The sequence below is a fragment of the Bos grunniens genome, chromosome 4 (assembly GCF_055505025.1).
Source record: "Bos grunniens cultivar Pamir isolate PY7600 chromosome 4, Bosgru_T2T1.0, whole genome shotgun sequence".
NCBI lineage: Eukaryota > Metazoa > Chordata > Mammalia > Artiodactyla > Bovidae > Bos > Bos grunniens.
Window position 1 is genome coordinate 76,459,659 of NC_141168.1, and position 17,584 is coordinate 76,477,242.

At 39.2% G+C, this 17,584-nt stretch overlaps 1 protein-coding gene across 2 annotated transcripts in view; it reads right to left on the reverse strand.

Annotated features, from left to right (window-relative positions):
• GSAP (gamma-secretase activating protein) overlaps positions 1-12,578 on the reverse strand; it is a 101,466-nt gene extending 88,888 nt beyond the window's left edge. For both annotated transcript variants that reach the window (XR_015162724.1, XM_086397077.1), the window contains exons 1-3: positions 12,398-12,578; positions 1,845-1,921; positions 36-92 (exon numbers count right to left, since the gene is read on the reverse strand). Coding sequence is in view for 1 of the 2 variants with exons in the window: in XM_086397077.1 (XP_086253203.1) it covers positions 36-92; positions 1,845-1,921; positions 12,398-12,506 (243 nt within the window). In the remaining variant the exon portion in view is untranslated. The remainder of the gene's footprint in view (positions 1-35; positions 93-1,844; positions 1,922-12,397) is intronic.
• Between the last annotated feature and the right edge of the window lie 5,006 nt (positions 12,579-17,584).

The following is a 17,584-nucleotide window of genomic DNA, read 5'->3' on the forward strand; positions in this document are numbered from 1 at the left end:
CTGAAAACTAATGTATAATTTATGGTGATTTTTACCTCATTTTGTTTGGTTTGGTAATCATACAATCCAAAGAAGACATTTCCCTTATTGTCCTGAAAAGAAAAAATTAACTAGATGTTTATTAAAGGTCATTGTTTAGGAATTTACTAGTTTTAAAAGAAATCTGCAATAATTCAACCAGTATTAGCAATAAGCACTCTAAAGGTAGCCTGCTGTGCATGTCAGAGAAGGACTGAACACGTTTCCGATGGCAACACAGGTCAAGCGGTGAAAGGGAACCATGAACACACAGCTCAGTGAGTTTGAGGGAGCCTGTCTACAGGACACAGCATAGTGAAGGAGCAAATCTTTTTCTACTTTCATTTATTTCTGTAAAAGAATATGAACGATGGATACTGAAAGTAGGTAGAATAAGTCCATGATAGTCTTAGAAGTAAAACTTCTTTGCAAATAGATGGCAAAACAATGGAAAACAGGGACAGATTTTATTTTCTTGGGCTCCAAAATCACTGTGAATGGTGACTGCAGCCATGAAATAAAAAGATGCTTGCTCCTTGGAAGAAAAGCTATAACAAGTCAAGACAGTGTATTAAAAAGCAGAGACATTACTTTGCTGACAAAGGTCTGTACAGTCAAAGCTATGGTTTTTCCAGTTGTCATGTACAGATGTGAGAGCTGGACAATAATAAAGGCTGAGCACCAAAGAATTGATGCCTTCAAACTGTGGTGTTGGAGAAGACTCTTGAGAGCCCCTTGGACTGAAAGGGGATCAAAACCAGTCAATCCTAAAAGAAATCAACCCTGAATATTCATTGGGAAGACTGATGTTGAAGCTGAAGCTCCAATACTCTGGCCACCTGATGAGAAGAACTGACTTATTAGAAAAGACCCTGATGCTGGGAAAGACTGAAGGCAGGAAGAGAAGGGGATGGCAGAGGATGAGATGGTTGGATGGCATTACCAACTCAATGGACATGAGTTTGAGCAAACTCTGGGAGATGGCAAAAGACAGGGAAGCTTGGCAAAGAGTCAGACATGACTAAGCAACTGAACAACAACCAAAAACTTCATGAATCATAGAATTCCTTGAATGTAGCATCCTCATGGATACAACTTAAAATAACTTCTTTAAGCAAATAAAGTACAGTAATACAACTTGCAAAGCAAACTGGCCACCAATTATTCTTTCATGTTTCACTATTACAGTAAAATTATCCACGAAGTTAAATTTTCTTTCCTTAGAACAGTTAACATTGAAAACACACTGTTAAATACTAATGCCTCAAAACCCTGAGTATACAGAAATCCAAACAGATGATGTACAGTAATAATATTTAATGTTTTCTCAAAGATAAAAACTTAACATATTGATTAAGTTTAAATATCTCTTACTTGGCATTTTTCCTCTAGAGGATGAAACTGTTCATTTATTCAAAACCTTTGAGCACTGTATCAGACATTGGGTATAGTTTTATTTTATTTAAAAAAGAAAAAATATTACATAAGACTGAATTTCAATTACCCTATTCAATCTCACAAAATAAAAAAAAAGTCATATGTTAAAGATTAAATGCCAACAAGTCTTATTCACTATACCTTCTAAAGATAAAGCATAAAAGTCTATTGAAAAAAAAAATATATATATAAATGGTTAAAGAGTAAATTTTATGTTAAGTATATGTGTGTGTGCTTAGCTGCTCTTTGTGTTCAATGCTTTGTGATCCCATGAATGCTTTGCTCCTTTATCCATGGAGATTCTCCAGGCAAGAATACTGGAGTGGGTTGTCATACCCTCCTCGTGTTATGTATATTCTACCTCAATTTAAAAAAGAATATAGACTTACCTTATAGGTATAAATAATATTTCTGTTTCGTTCAACATTTAGTACACGTAAGCACTCATAATTGTTTTCTAAAACACCTAAAACAGAAATAATCACAAGTTAATATCTAGAAGGAGATGTTTAAAAACATATCTAACAATGGTGAATGGAATTGTTTCCTTAATTTCTCTTTCTATTTTCTCATTATTAGTGTATAGGAATGCAAGGGATTTCTGCGTGTTGATTTTATATCCTGCAACTTTACTATATTCATTGATTAGCTCTAGTAATTTTATGGTGGAGTCTTTAGGGTTTTCTATGTAGAGGATCATGTCATCCGCAAACAGTGAGAGTTTGACTTATTATCCAATTTGGATTCCATTCACCATTGCAACGAAAAGAATAAAATACTTAAGAATATATCTACCTAAAGAAACTAAAGACCTATATATAGAAAACTATAAAACACTGGTGAAAGAAATCAAAGAAGACACTAATAGATGGAGAAATATACCATGTTCATGGATCGGAAGAATCAATATAGTGAAAATGAGTATACTACCCAAAACAATCTATAGATTCAATGCAATCCCTATCAAGCTACCAACGGTATTTTTCACAGAGCTAGAACAAATAATTTCACAATTTGTATGGAAATACAAAAAACCTCGAATAGCCAAAGCAATCTTGAGAAAGAAGAATGGAACTGGAGGAATCAACCTGCCTGACTTCAGCCTCTACTACAAAGCCACAGTCATCAAGACAGTGTGGTACTGGCACAAAGACAGAAATATAAATCAGTGGAACAAAATAGAAAGCCCAGAGATAAACCCACACACCTATGGACACCTTATCTTTGACAAAGGAGGCAAGAATATACAGTGGAGAAAAGATAATCTCTTTAACAAGTGGTGCTGGGAAAACTGGTCAACCACTTGTAAAAGAATGAAACTAGAACATTTTCTAACACCATACACAAAAATAAATTCAAAATGGATTAAAGATCTAAATGTAAGACCAGAAACTATAAAAATCTTAGAGGAGAACATAGGCAAAACACTCTCCGACATACATCACAGCAGGATCCTCTATGATCCACCTCCCAGAATATTGGAAATAAAAGCAAAAATAAAGAAACGGGATCTAATTAAAATTAAAAGCTTCTGCACAACAAAAGAAACTATAAGCAAGGTGAAAAGACAGCCTTCAGAATGGGAGAAAATAATAGCAAATGAAGCAACTGACAACTAATCTCAAAAATATATAAGCAATTCCTGCAGCTCAATTCCAGAAAAATAAACGACCCAATCAAAAAATGGGCCAAAGAACTAAATAGACATTTCTCCAAAGAAGACGTACAGATGGCTAACAAACACATGAAAAGATGCTTAACATCACTTATTATCAGAGAAATGCAAATCAAAACCACAAGGAGGTACCATTTCACGCCAGTCAGAATGGCTGCGATCCAAAAGTCTACAAGCAATAAATGCTGGAGAGGGTGTGGAGAAAAGGGAACCCTCTTACACTGTTGGTGGGAATGCAAACTAGTACAGCCACTATGGAGAACAGTGTGGAGATTCCTTAAAATACTGGAAATAGAACTGCCATACGACCCAGCAATCCCACTGCTGGGCATACACATCGAGGAAACAAGAATTGAAAGAGACATGTGTACCCCAATGTTCCTCGCAGCACTGTTTATAATAGCCAGGCCATGGAAGCAACCTAGATGTCCATCAGCAGATGAATGGATAAGAAAGCAGTGGTACATATACACAATGGAGTATTACTCAGCCATTAAAAAGAATACATTTGAATCAGTTTTAATGAGGTGGATGAAACTGGAGCCTATTATACAGAGTGAAGTAAGCCAGAAGGACAAACACCAATACAGTATACTAACGCATACATAAGGAATTTAGAAAGATGGTAACGACAACCTTGTATGTGAGACAGCAAAAGAGACACAGATGTATAGAACAGTCTTTTGGACTCTGTGGGAGAGGGAGGTGGGGGATGATTTGGGACAATGGCATTAAAACATATATAATATCATATAAGAAAAAAAATAATAAAATTAAAAAATTTAAAAAAAAATATCTAACAAAAATATATCTGCATTAGATTTTAAAAGCCAAATACAAAAGAACACTGATAATTCCCTCATATAGAGCTTAAAAACAGGCAAAGCTAATCTATTTTACTGGAGATCAGATTAGTAATGACCTTTAAGGAAGAGGAAAGTAGTGATTAGCAAGTATCTCAAGGAAATCTTGCTAATGGAAGTGTACATTGGACAAAACTAGCAGAATATACTAAGGCTGAATATATATGGCTCAACAATTGTCTGTGTACTTATATCTCATCAGAAGTATATATATAATTTGGCAAATGACACATATGAAATATACAGCACTATGATTCATAATAGCCAAAACTGGAAACCCAAAATATTCATCAAGCAAAGAACTAATAAATCATGATATATTCAAACAATGGAATGTTATGTAACAATAAGAATTAATTAACTTGCTATAAAATACATACATACATAAATAATTGAGTAAAGGAAACTCATATTTTCATTCCTCCCCAAAAGGCACAAACTGTATGATTTAATTTATACACAAGTTTCAAAAACTGGCAAAAAGAATCTATGGTGCTAGATGAATGACAGCCGAAAAGGAATATGAAGGGGATCTTTGGGGTTCTATTAATGTTCTCCTTCCTGCTCTGAGTGCTGGTTCCACGGAGGTGCCTCACTTTGTGACAATTAACTGACCTGTGCTCTGTGATCTGTATACTTTTCTGTATGAAGGCCATCTTCAATGACGGATATAAAGATTGTTTACACAAAACATTTAACTTGTAAGTTAACTGATCATCACCTTTCTTCTAAAATTTTAGGATATTCCTCTGGATTCTACAGTTAAAGGATTTAAACACTGGTTAGAAACAGCATCAATAATTATCATCATTAATCAGAGAGAAATGCATATTTCCCCAATTTCCTCAAAATAAATTGTTTAAACTTGACTCATCTTCCCCACACAAGAATAGTGTTTTTGATGTTAAAATATCATGTTGATTATGACAAATACCAATATTCAGAAAAAAATATGCAAAATACCCTATAAATCAGAGCAAACTTCAGCCTGTATTCCTGATTAAAAAGGAAGAATCAAGATACAAAATCAGGATAATTGGTGAGCTCAATCCCTGCACTGGAGCTGGCAGTGGGAAACATTTAGAAAGGCAAAGAGCAGGTTCACTGAGAACCCAGGAATCATCCTGCAATCTCTCTTCCAAAATCTTTACAGAAAGAAACTGCGTGGATTGTCTGCAGACAAGGCAAAGGGAGGGGCGAGTGTTGCTTATATATGTGTATATACAACTTTCAATGTCTAGTGAGGTATCAGAAACACTTCTCAATGATTAAAAAAAAATAATCCCTTGGTCTCTTAGGATAATAGTATGATTCAGTTGGCTTACTGCTGAATAGGAAAGAAAAGGTAAACAGAATGAACTGTTTCCTCTATCATACTTATAATAGGAAAATGGGTAATTACTGAAAAATCCTTTAAGGTAGATTTTGCAGACATCTAAAGAGAATTTCTGTGAGTTATTTTTCATCCTGCATATGACTCAAAACTCCTGGAATGTAATGTGTCAATATTTTGCAAAGTATTTTTTTTTTCTTTCCAGATTATAAGGATGCTGGGACTTTCTCAAAAGTACACTTAAAAGGTTTTAACTAAGATAAGAAACTCCTTTATAAGAATCTTGCTAAGAAAATCCAATTTCCTTGCAAAAGCACACCTATTTTCAAATCACTATAATATTAAGAGAAAAAAAAAAGTCTTCAACAAGTGCAGATTACAAATGATATATGCTTATTCCATTAACTCAGGGGTTCTCAAGGCTGGTTGTGTCAGAATCATCAGGGGAAATTTTTAAAGAACATGGATGCCCAAATCCTGCCCCCAAATATTCTGATTTTTTTGAGCTGGTAAAGGTCCTGCTCTCTCCTGTGTGTGTTTTTAAGTTTGCTTTGTTACTCCAATGGGCAGCCAGAACTGAGAACCACTGAAGTACATATTTACAATATACATTAAACAATATTTATTAGACAGCACAATTATAACCAGCTTACAATGTAATCATTACATACAGATTTGAAGGAAATAATAAAAATTATGCCTTCATGGGTCTATTAGGGAGCAATGATTGCAGTCTTAAATAATTCTGCAGTTAAGCACATGGTTCTCATCTCTATGATATTTGCATTAGATAAATTTGGTAATACTGGAAATCCAGACACTGGCATCTCACCACACACTATAAACCCGCTAGCCCTTCCTCTTCAGATTAGCTGCTCATGGTTTAGACACACCCTTTTAAAAGACTTATTCAATAACCTCTTTGCTTATTCATTCTGACTATTCTCCCACAGTTCATCATTGGAAAGTCCAGGAGGAAGTTTAGCAATTTCAAATGAGGAAATGTGGTTTAGTTTTACAGTTAGTTAAATCAGAGTTCATGAAGAAAAAATGTAGCATTTTGATAGTTACTTGCATAAAAGTAAATCTATTATAAAAAAAAATAAGTAGATACTAAGGGTGTTGGCAAAGTTACAGCTCATGTGAAATTTAAGCTGGTTTGCCACATAGTCTCATACAGCTCAGTGTATTCTGTGCTAAACACCAGTGATTTCACTTTAAAAGAAGATGTTTACCAAGTATGCAGATTTGGTTTCCAACTGCTATGAAATAAGATAAATCTCATATAAAAGTATTTCTTTTCTTTCTAATGACTATTGGAGCATGGGGAGTCTCACAGCCTTATACAAAAATTTGAACTAGTTTCTAAAACACAGATCAAGGAGTGTTAAAATATGATTATACCTATGACATTTCTATTCTGTAAATAATTCACGTAAATCCTCCTGCTCAACATGACTAGGTGCTATAATTCCTAAACTTATGAAGTAAACATCATTATGTGATTTATATTTCATATTCTGGATAAAATGAGGAAAATCAAGGGTGGGGTGATGAAGCCAGAAAGAGAAGAGACTCAGAAAAGGAGACTAGGAAAGTAGGGGGAGGAACAGTGAACAGGAAGGACAGTGGCAAGAGAAGACTGAAACAATAAAGAAAAATAACGTGGCAAAGCCAATCCTCTAGCCCCCGAATCTGTTTGGGGGTATCTAGGAGGCAACAACAAAAGCACTACCCTTGAGGCAGTCACCTGGTACAATATATCACTTCCCTGGAAAAGATGAATAATTACAATATTAGAAAGAATAATCAGTCTGGAATATTACTAAATTCTAACAAATTCACAAATCTAGTGCTAATTGAAGCAGACAAGGAGACACAGAAATGGAAACCCACATTCTTCCTGGTCTTAAGTATACGTGACATTGAAACCTCAGAAAATTCACATACCACAGACTTTTTCTTAAGTTTCCTGAGGATCTAATGTATTCCAAGAGATTAAGCATTAGACACAAAAATTAATATGTAAAATCTATTATATTGCTACATACCAGTAATAGTACATATAATGTTTTTAAATGTGCCATTTATGAGAGCAACAAAAACTAATAATAGCCCAGGAGTAAATCTAGTAAATTTTCATGGAGAAAATTCTAAAACTTGTTAAGAGTCATAAAAAGGCTCTAAATAAATAACAGGTTATATACTTTGTTCACAATTGGGAAGATTTAATATCGTAAAGATGCAACTTCTCCCCTAGCTGATCTATAGATTCATTGTAACTCAAATTAAAAAATCCAACAGACTTTTTGGTGAAATCTGACAGGGTGATTCCAAAATCTAAATGTAAGAACAAGGAGCATAAAATAGCCAAGAGGACCCCAACAGAGACTGAGGTGAGGAGACGTACTCCACCAATTACCAAGACTTAACAGAAAGATAGTTACTAAGGTGTCTTCACCTTATATTGACCAATGGAACAAAATTTAAAACCCAGAAAAGAAGACTCACATGCATACGGAAACATGATGTTTAAAGGAAGTGGTTTTGCTGTCAATGAGAAAAGGTAGGGCTATCTGGTTAGTGACCGTAGAACTACTAGCTATTAACAGAGAAAAACAATGCAGTTGACAAAAGAATATTTTAACACATGGAAGCTATAGATAATAACAAAATAAAACCATGTAACGACCACCCAGCTTAAAAGTAACAGGTATCAAGACTACTTCTAAAGGCTTCAGTGTTCCCCTGATTCCTATATCACATTACATACAGAAATACATTCCAGGTGAATTTAAAAAATAACAAAATTCAAAAAGAAAAGCTTTAAAGCTTTTAGAAGTTAATATAAAAATGTCTTAATGGCTTCTAAGTTTCTTTAAAATATTCCAAAAACACAAACCATAAAGGAAAAACACTTACAAATTAGACTACATTATAATCAAGAACTCTTATTTATTAAAGGTAATTACAAACTGAAAAAAAAAAACAAAACAGATACTTGGAACATATATGATAAACAAAGGACTAGAATCCAGAGTGAAGAATGCCTTAAAGTCTATATGAAAAAAAAAACACCCATAACAGAAAAATAGACAAAAGGATGAACACCCTCAAAAGAAACACAAATAGCCAGTTAAGTATATATAGAGAGATGCTCAACCTCAGAACATAAAGATGTATTATTTAGACCCACCAGTCTGACAAGAAATTAAACACTTGGAAAAATCAAGAGCTTGTAAAGATATTGAGTACCAAAAATATTTTGATAACACAAATGATACAAGTATTTTGGATAGCAATTTGGTACTACCCAGGAGGTAACCCAGTGGATAAAGAATCTGTCTTCAATGTCTTAGATGCAGGAGACACAGTTTCTATCTCTGGGTCAGGAAGATCCCATAGAAAAGGGCATGGCAACCACTTCAGCATTCTTGCCTGGAGAATCCCATGGACAGAGAAGCCTGACAGGCTTCAGTCCATAGGGTCACAAAGAGTCAGACACAACTGCAGCAATTGAGCACATAGGAAAAGTGAAGGTGTGCATAGCCTGTGACTCAGCAACCTCACTGTCAGACATCTATCCTAGAGAAACTTGAACCAGGTGATGTGCACAAGGTTAGTAAAAGCCTTGAATATAACAGCAAACCCCAGAAACCTCCCAAATGTCACCATCAGGAAAAGGATAAGTAAGATGGGTTCCGGAGGAAACACCCTGAGACACTTTAGTACACAGTATATTTACTAGATTGTGCTTATTAAAGTGGGATTAATGTCTGTAACAGGAAGGAGAAGCAGGATCGGGGTGGGGGGAAGAAGTCAAGCTGTAATAAAGGTCCAGTGGCCTCAGATGACGTTGAGGTCTTCCATCAAGAACGCTCCAGAATTGAAATGAATTGCCACAGTTGTCCCACGTGAGTCAAAATGCCCAGGCTTTTATATCCTACCTGAACCCCTTATTAGAGGAGGGCACACCTAAAGGGGCATAAACTTGGGTGATACAGCCCTCTGCCGAGGCCATCCCTGAAGATGCTGAAAGCTGAGGGCTCTGCTGCCACGTTCACAGCACCTGGGACAAGTCCTTCCTTGAAACAAAGATCTAAGCAGTGCATCTCCATGTTTACCATATTGTATAGGCACACAAAAGGAATACTATACAGCAGTGAAAAGTAATGCCCTGTAGCAGTCAACATGGCGCTAGTGGTAAAGAACCTGCTTGCCAATGCACGAGATATAAGAGATCCAGGTTCGATCCCTGGGTTTGGAAGATCCCCTGGAGGAGGGCATGGTAACCCACTCCAGTATTCTTGCCTGGAGAATCCCACGGACAGAGGAGCCTGGCATGCTACAGTCCATGGTATCGCAAAGAGTCAGACATCACTGAAGCAATTCATCACACATCACATACCAGTCAACATGGATAAATCTTACAATACTGATCAGGAAAAAAAAGCAGAAAGAATACATATGATATTCTTTCACTTACTTAAAGTTCACAAACAAGAAAATGAAATGATATTTTGCTTAGGGAGATAGATACAGGTTAAAACTACAAATAAGATTGAAGGAATGTGAAAATATAAAAGTTTAAATGGTTGTAGGCAACAACATATAGATGAGGCATATGAAGAGAAATAGGATCAAATAGGGAGAACCAAGAACCGTCAAAAGTCTTGCTATTGTTCTATTTTTAAGACAGGTATATGGTTTTGCTTTTATATTATTTATAGCTTACATGTGTTAAAATATTCTTTTGTATAACTGTTTTAATTTTTTTTTAAAGAAAAAATATTTTCTTCATTTATTTCAGGAGAAATAATTTCCCCAAAGTTCAACTCAGAACCAGGAACAGAGGCAGTAACCAAATCTGGTCTCCTTATTTCTTAACCCTTATTGACTAAAATGCTATCCCACTGAATTTCTGCCTGGCTAACTTAGCCTAGCTCTCTGGCTATTTTGCCAGAAATATGTCATACATCAGGTGTACTACTTAGCACCACTAAGAAATCTTCAACTGTATTTATTTATGTAAGAACATTAAGGCTTCAAATTTAGAGAGTAAGTGTGCAGAGAGGAGACTTACAATGGTATAATTATTCATAATTTACATTTGAACAGCTGCGACTTTGAAAGGAAAATAATTACACAAATGTGTGGAGTCAGAGCTGTGCTAGAGATAAAATAGAATTCCAGATTCCTCTGCCAGTGCTACAAATTACAGCAGCAGAAGAATTAACTTGTGGGGTTTTTTAAGCTGCCACTAGTGATTATCAGAAGTAACAATGTCTTTTAGGATAACAGGGCTAATATTTTTGCCAAGCTGCTCTGTAGGAGCAAAATACTACCAATATGAGAAAAAGCTGGTATTCCTAGTAAGTTTACTTTCTGAGGACCCAAGGGTATCTGCTGTTTGGTGGAATGTCAATGTACAAGTCTATGTGTCTTCACAGATGGATTAAAGACACAAGGAAGCCAAAATCTAACTGGCTCACACACTGCTTTTCAATCACATTACTGAAACATAAGACTGTGGCATTTCACACTTCATCTAACTTCTCATTCTCGAGCACCTGCCACTTAGCTATATAAGGAGATGGTCCAGAGAAAAGGGGCTTCCCAGGTGGCGCAGTGGTAAAGAATCTGCCTGCCAATACAGGAGACTCAAGAGACACAGGTTTGACCCCTGGATTGGGCAGATCCCTTGGAAATGGCAACCAGCTCCATATTCTTGCCTGGAAAATTACATGGACAGCGGAGCCTGGTAGGCTATAGTTCACCGAGTCACAAAGAGTCGTACATGACTGAGAACACATGCCAGAGAAAGGACTTTTGTGTTGAAAAGCACAAACCTTCAGAAACTCTTTAGAATCCAGGAGACTTTTTTAAATGCAGCACTTTCCCACCCCCTACCCCGCCAAAGTTAGCCTTTACTAATAATGACACTAGTCGTTAGTCAAACTCACTAGTCAAACTGGAGTCTTGAGCTAGACAAAGATGACTATGTATTTGGAACCAAGACAGCCAACATGCCAAAACAAGGAACCCTACAAATATTCAGCTAAAACCACAGGACAGAAAACTTTCTCCAGTGATGAGGGGAAAGGAGTTGTAGATACCGGTAATTTGATAGCTGTGTCCCAAAATATGACTTCCAGCAGTCTACAGTGCTTAAGGAAAACCAGAAGTGGGGGGAATACACTGAAGTGGCTAGCTCCCTGTGCACAACTGGGATTCCAGGGTACATTGCTTAGAACCTGAACCCAAGCCCTGAAGATGCAACATTATGTGAAGCAAACTTCTCTTCTTACAAAACAACCTGAGAAATCACGGAGTTCCCCTTCTTTAAAGTTTCAATTGATCAATGCTGGGAAGGCTCAAAAGTCACTTTTCACTCCCTCAAAATCAAAGGATTTCTGAGACATATGAAAACCAAAGCCTCAAGTGCAGGGAATGTATTCCAATCCACCCTGAGAAAGTAGAGCAGGACACCTGAGCATCTTTTCTTTCTCATAAAGTAAGACCTTCCAGCCCCTAGTCTTGCTAGATCCCCTACCCGGGTGACAAATCTTTTTAAAACAGGTGAGATGTGAATGAAGTATAGAGAACCACCCTCTCCCACTCCCCACAGCCTTGCGCCAGGGGAACAGAGCCTGGGCAGCTGTTCCTCCGCCTGATGAGATGATGCTTAGGGTACCACGAGTGTCCCCTGCCTTTCTGCTTAAGGTGACTTACTGTGGGCAATCAGTAAGCCAGAAGATGGAGGACTCGCCAGAAGAAGCGGTATAGCTCGGCCGAGACTTTGCCCGGGAGCTGCCCCTCCAACCTTCACCCAGCGGCCCGGGGTGAGGATGACAAAGCCCAGACTCTAAAGAGGGCAACGTTCCCCTTTCAGGACCAAACTTCACAGGCTGGCAGGGGGCACAGGCTGCCGCTTTGGGTCGGTGCTCACCACTTGAGCGCAGCCTGGGAATCCCTAGATATGAATGACTGTCCCGCCTCCACTCCCCCCACGGCCCCCCGGCCGGACGCGCCCCCCGCCCCGCCCCCCGGCCGGACGCGTGCCTACAGCACCTGGGCCGCCGCCTCGGGCCCCGGCGGCCGCTGACGCCGCCAGCTGCACCCGCAGCCACGGGAGCACGTCCTTCTCGAGATCGAAGTCGGCGATCAGACGGAGAGCCATAGCCTGGACACGGCCACGGAGCGGCCCGCACCGCGGGCATTCCCGGCCCTCCGCGCACCACCGCGCCGGACTCCCGCCCCTCCTTCTCTCCCCTCCCCACTCCCCCCCGCCAACCCCCCCGCTCCCCCTCGCCGCCGCTTTCGGTTCCGCCGCCTCCGGGGCCCGAGAAGCCCCAGCACCGCCTCCTCCCGGCCCGCGCCGCGCACGCGAGCCTCGAGCTGTGCACACCCGGCTGGGGGGAAGGGAGACTGCGGCGCGGGGATCAGACCCCACCCGACCCCAAACCCGCCGCTGGCACCCTCCAGGCTGAAGGCAGAGGAGGAGGATTTGGTCTTTTAAGAGCTGTGGATGTCAATGTATGGCAAAAACCACTACAATATTGTAAAGTAATTAGTCTCCAATTAAAAAAAAAAAAAGCTGTGGAGATGTGGCTGGACCGATGGTTCCCAAATTATGCTGCATGTTACATGTGGGCACTAGGTGTTTGGGTTTTTGTTGTTTTTGTCTCTTTTAATGCCCAGGTGAGTCCATTGTGCAACAAAGTTCAGAAACCAGTTGGCTAGAGAGAGGTAATAGCTGGTTCACCTGAGAAGTTTCAGGTCCATCGCCAGGGCCAAAGCGGCTGGCCATTTGGGCCTATTCGACCCAATTTCAGGGTGACGGTGTTTTATTAGTATTATTTAGGTAGTCAGTAGCAGCGAGGAGTGTGTGAAGAAGATGATTCTATTTTAAGAGAGACGTGGAGACGCTGGAAAGGGTCAGTTGGCTCAACACAAACAGGTCCTCTGCCTGTTTACCAGATCGTTCCCTACACTGGCTTGAAGGAAGCTGAATTAAGGCTCCCTTTGCACTTTGTCTTTTACAAGTGCTCTCCTTCCTCCAAGGTCACCCGTCACTCTGGACACCATCTCACCCCCATACAAGTACAAACAAGTCCAGTATGGTTTTTTGTTTGTTTGTTTTGTTTTTAATCGTGCCACTCAGCTTTCTTTCCAACTGAGAGTATTCTGTCACTACTGCTTGCTGTACCTTTGGCACTGCAGATCCAACCCATCCTGAACATGAATGCCAAGTTATTACTCTCCCTCAAAGCTGTCTTCATGTCCCTATGTAAAGACCTGGAGGAAAGCCGACCCCAGGAACAAGTGCCTATGCTTTACCTGACCCTTCCAGCCTTTTCACCTAGACCTTCAGTTCCAGGTTGGCCTGACTCCAGAAACCCTCTGATTCCACCATCTTCCCTCTCAAAAAAAAAAAAAAAAAAAAGACAGAAAGAAAGAAAGAAAGATCACCAGAGCCTTCCAAGCTGGATCCACAAAGTCCTCTCACAGCTTCAGCCCCTAGTGACCTTCCTAACCCTGAACCTCTAGAGAAGTGTTGCTAGTACACCTCATTTGACAATCAAATACCACATGGAGACATGAACTGAATCTTGCCTCTTGGCACACTTCTCTGCAGCAGCACCCAGAAGTTGCTTGTCCTTTACTGAAGGATGAGTAAATGCAGTAACAGACCAAGGAGCTCTGTGTCATATTTCTCAAAGTGAAGGTCTGAAAATACCTGCATTGCAGTCATCTGGGAAGCTGTTTTACAATGTGGACTCCTGGGCTCTAGTCTAGACCTGGGCAAGGCACAGAAAATGTGCATTTTAACCAGAGTCTTAGGTTGCAAAGAGCTGGACACGACTGAGCGACTAACAGCTTCACTTTTTTTTTTAAGGTGATTTTTTTTAGGCTTGCTAAGATTTGAAAACTTCCTCTGTAAATAAAGATAAAAGAAACTCTTGATTTTCTCATACAGACCTGTTTCTCCAGTTGAACTAGTGGTTGATTTCAGGTAGTTCTCCACTCTCAACACCATATTCATAAGAAAATCATCCTACCTGTAAAGTGCATGAAACTCAACAGAAATGCTTACTCAGGCTGATAATATTGGGATTGCATAAAAGTGAGATCACTGAAATCATGGGGAGATACTACGCTGAACCTTCATAGTAAATGGAGCAGGTTGCCTTTGTCATACAGAAACATCTTCACTTTCCTATTTTAAAAACTCAGTAGGTTCCTGATTTTTTTTTCTGTTAACCTCTATTTTTGTGAAGCAAGATTGATTTTACAGTCCTCATCAAGCAGTGATTATATAAAAATTCCCCTCAAAATAAATTTAAGTAAAAAAGAACAGAGTTCAGGATGGGGAACACATGTACACCCATGGCTGATTCATGTGAATGTATGGCAAAAACCACCAAAAAATAAAATAAAATAAAAAAAGAACATAGAGAAGCTGAGAAATAATAACAAAGATACCAGAAAGATACAGCCAATGTCATAAAAACAGTATACAAATAGCTGAGCTTTGGAGGTAATTCACTAAGGAAAAGACTAGTGAATGGTGAGGTTTTTGTAATTGCTTAGTCACTAAGTCGGGTCCGACTCTTGGACTCTAGCCTACCAGGCTCCGCAGTCCATGGGATTCTCCAAGCAAGAATATTGGAGTGGGTTGCCATGCTCTCCTCCAGGGAATCTTCCAGACACAGGGATGGAACCCTGCATTGACAGGGGGATTCTCTACCACTGAGCCACTAGGGAAGCCCTGAAAGGTGACTTACTGGTTTACAATCTGTGGAAGGTAAATAGGAAAAGAATGCTGATGGATTATCCTTCAGCTCTAGAAAAGGCAGAACTGGATAATGTCCTATCTTCTTTAGTTAAAAAGCTGCTTCTTTGATGGATGTGTTAACTTGACTGTGGTAATCATTTCATAATTTATATTTACATTAAACCTCACATTGCGCACTTTAAATATTACCTCCAAAAAAAAAAAAAGAAAAGAAAGCTGCCTTAGAATCATTAGGTACTGGAACTGTCTTTTGGATAGAGTAGGGATATTCTGCTTTTGGGGGAGTTTAAGAACTAACCATCATCTTTCTAAATATCAGAGCATAGGATAGAGTTGGAGATTTAAAGATCTTATAATCAAGACCTTTATTTTATAGATGAGAACACAGGCTTAAGAAGGTGAAATTAGTGTCTGGTCTCAAGAAGCAAAGCTAGTAGTTAAGCACAAGGTTGGGATCAGAACACAGGGCTACGGCAACTGGTGTTTGTGTTGATTATGTCCAGTGACTTAGAAGACTCAATTACCATTCAGCCTGAGGATTCCTAGTTATACAAATACCACACCCTAACTGGAGTGGAATTCTGGGACCACACTGAGAAATCACAGAATTTGAACCACATAACTTCCTCAAAATAGCCTAGGTTCTCTGTAGTTTCATCTTGAGTTTTAGAGTTGAAGAAAACTAAAGGAATTTAAGATGTGGGATGAGTGATTCATTTGTAAATAAAAATAGTTTATCTAATAGAGATGTTAAAATTAAAAGTTTCACACCATTCTCCTAACCCAGAAAGAACTTCTGAAAGTGGAAAACTACACATGTTGATTTTGAAGAAGTTAGAAAATGGCCTATTTAACAAATCTAACCAAAAATTTTAAAATTGAAAGGATTTTAAGGAAAGGACTATAGATACTAGGTTTGAAACTGGCATTCATTGGAGCAATAAATGTGCTAAAAGAACATTTTTATTTGTAAGCTCAAGTGGTTGAAATTAAGTAGAAGTGAATCAACTAAAATCCAAACTTCATAGTTTGGAGGCTAATCCTTTGAAAGCACAGCTGATAATTTTTTCATGAAAATTAATAGAGGTTATCAGAAAACCCATTAGAATCTAAGTAATGCATAAGTAAGGTTCCTCTTCCTCAACAGTTAGAACCAGACACGGAACAACAGACTCATTCCAAACTGGGAAATGAGTACATCAAGGCTGTATATTGTCACCTTGCTTATTGAACTTCTATGCAAAGTACATCATGCAAAATGCCAGGCTGGATGAATCACAAGCTGGAATCAAGACTGCTGGGAGAAATGTCAACAATCTCTGATATGCAGATAATACCACCCCAATGGCAGCAAGCAAAGAACAAAAGATTCTCTTGATGAGGATGAAAAAGGAGAGTGAAAAAGCTGGCTTACAAGTCAACATTCAAAAACTAAGATCATGACATCCAGTCCCATCACTTCATGGCAAATAGATGGGGAAACAATGGAAACAGTGACAGACTTAATTTTCTTGGGCTCCAAAATCACTGCAGATGGTGACTGCAGTCATGAAATTATTTGTGAAAATCGTGAAGTCGCTCAGTCGTGTCCAACTCTTTTCGACCCCATGGACTGTAGCCTATCAGGATCTACTGTCCATGGGATTTTCCAGGCAAGAGTGCTGGAGTGGATTGCCATTTCCTTCTCCAGGAGATCTTCCCCACCCAGGAATCGAACTCGGGTCTCCCGTATTGCAGGTACCGTCTGAGCCAAAGATGCCTAATTACTTTGTCAACAAAGGTCCGTCTAGTCAAGGCTATGGTTCTTCCAGTGGTCATGTATGGATGTGAGAGTTGGACTATAAAGCTGAGCGCTGAAGAACTGATGCTTTTGAACTGTGGTGTTGGAGAAGACTCTTGAGAGTCCCTTGGACTGCAAGGAGATCCAACCAGTCCATCCTAAAGGAGATCAGTGCTGGGTGTTCATTGGAAGGACTGATGTTGAAACTGAAAGTCCAATACTTTGGCCACCTGATGTGAAGAGCTGACTCATTGGCAAAGACCCTGATGTGGGAAAGATTGAGGGCAAGAAGAGAACGGGATGAGAGAGGATGAGGTGGTTGGATGGCATCACCGACTCAATGGACATGGGCTTGGGTGGACTCCGGAAGTTGGTGCTGGACAGGGAGGACTGGCGTGCTGTGGTTCATGGGGTCGCAAAGAGTCGGACACGACTGAGCAACTGAACTGAACTGAACTGAACTCCTTGGAAGAAAAGCTATGACAAACCTAGACAGCCTATTAAAAAGCAGAGACATTACTTTGCCAACAAAGGTCCATATAGACAAAGCTATGGTTTTTCCAGTAGTTATGTATAGATGTGAGAGTTGGACCATAAAGAAGACTGAGTACCGAAGAATTGATGCTTTCGAACTGTGGTGCTGGAGAAAACTCTTGAGAGTTCATTGGACTTCAAGGAG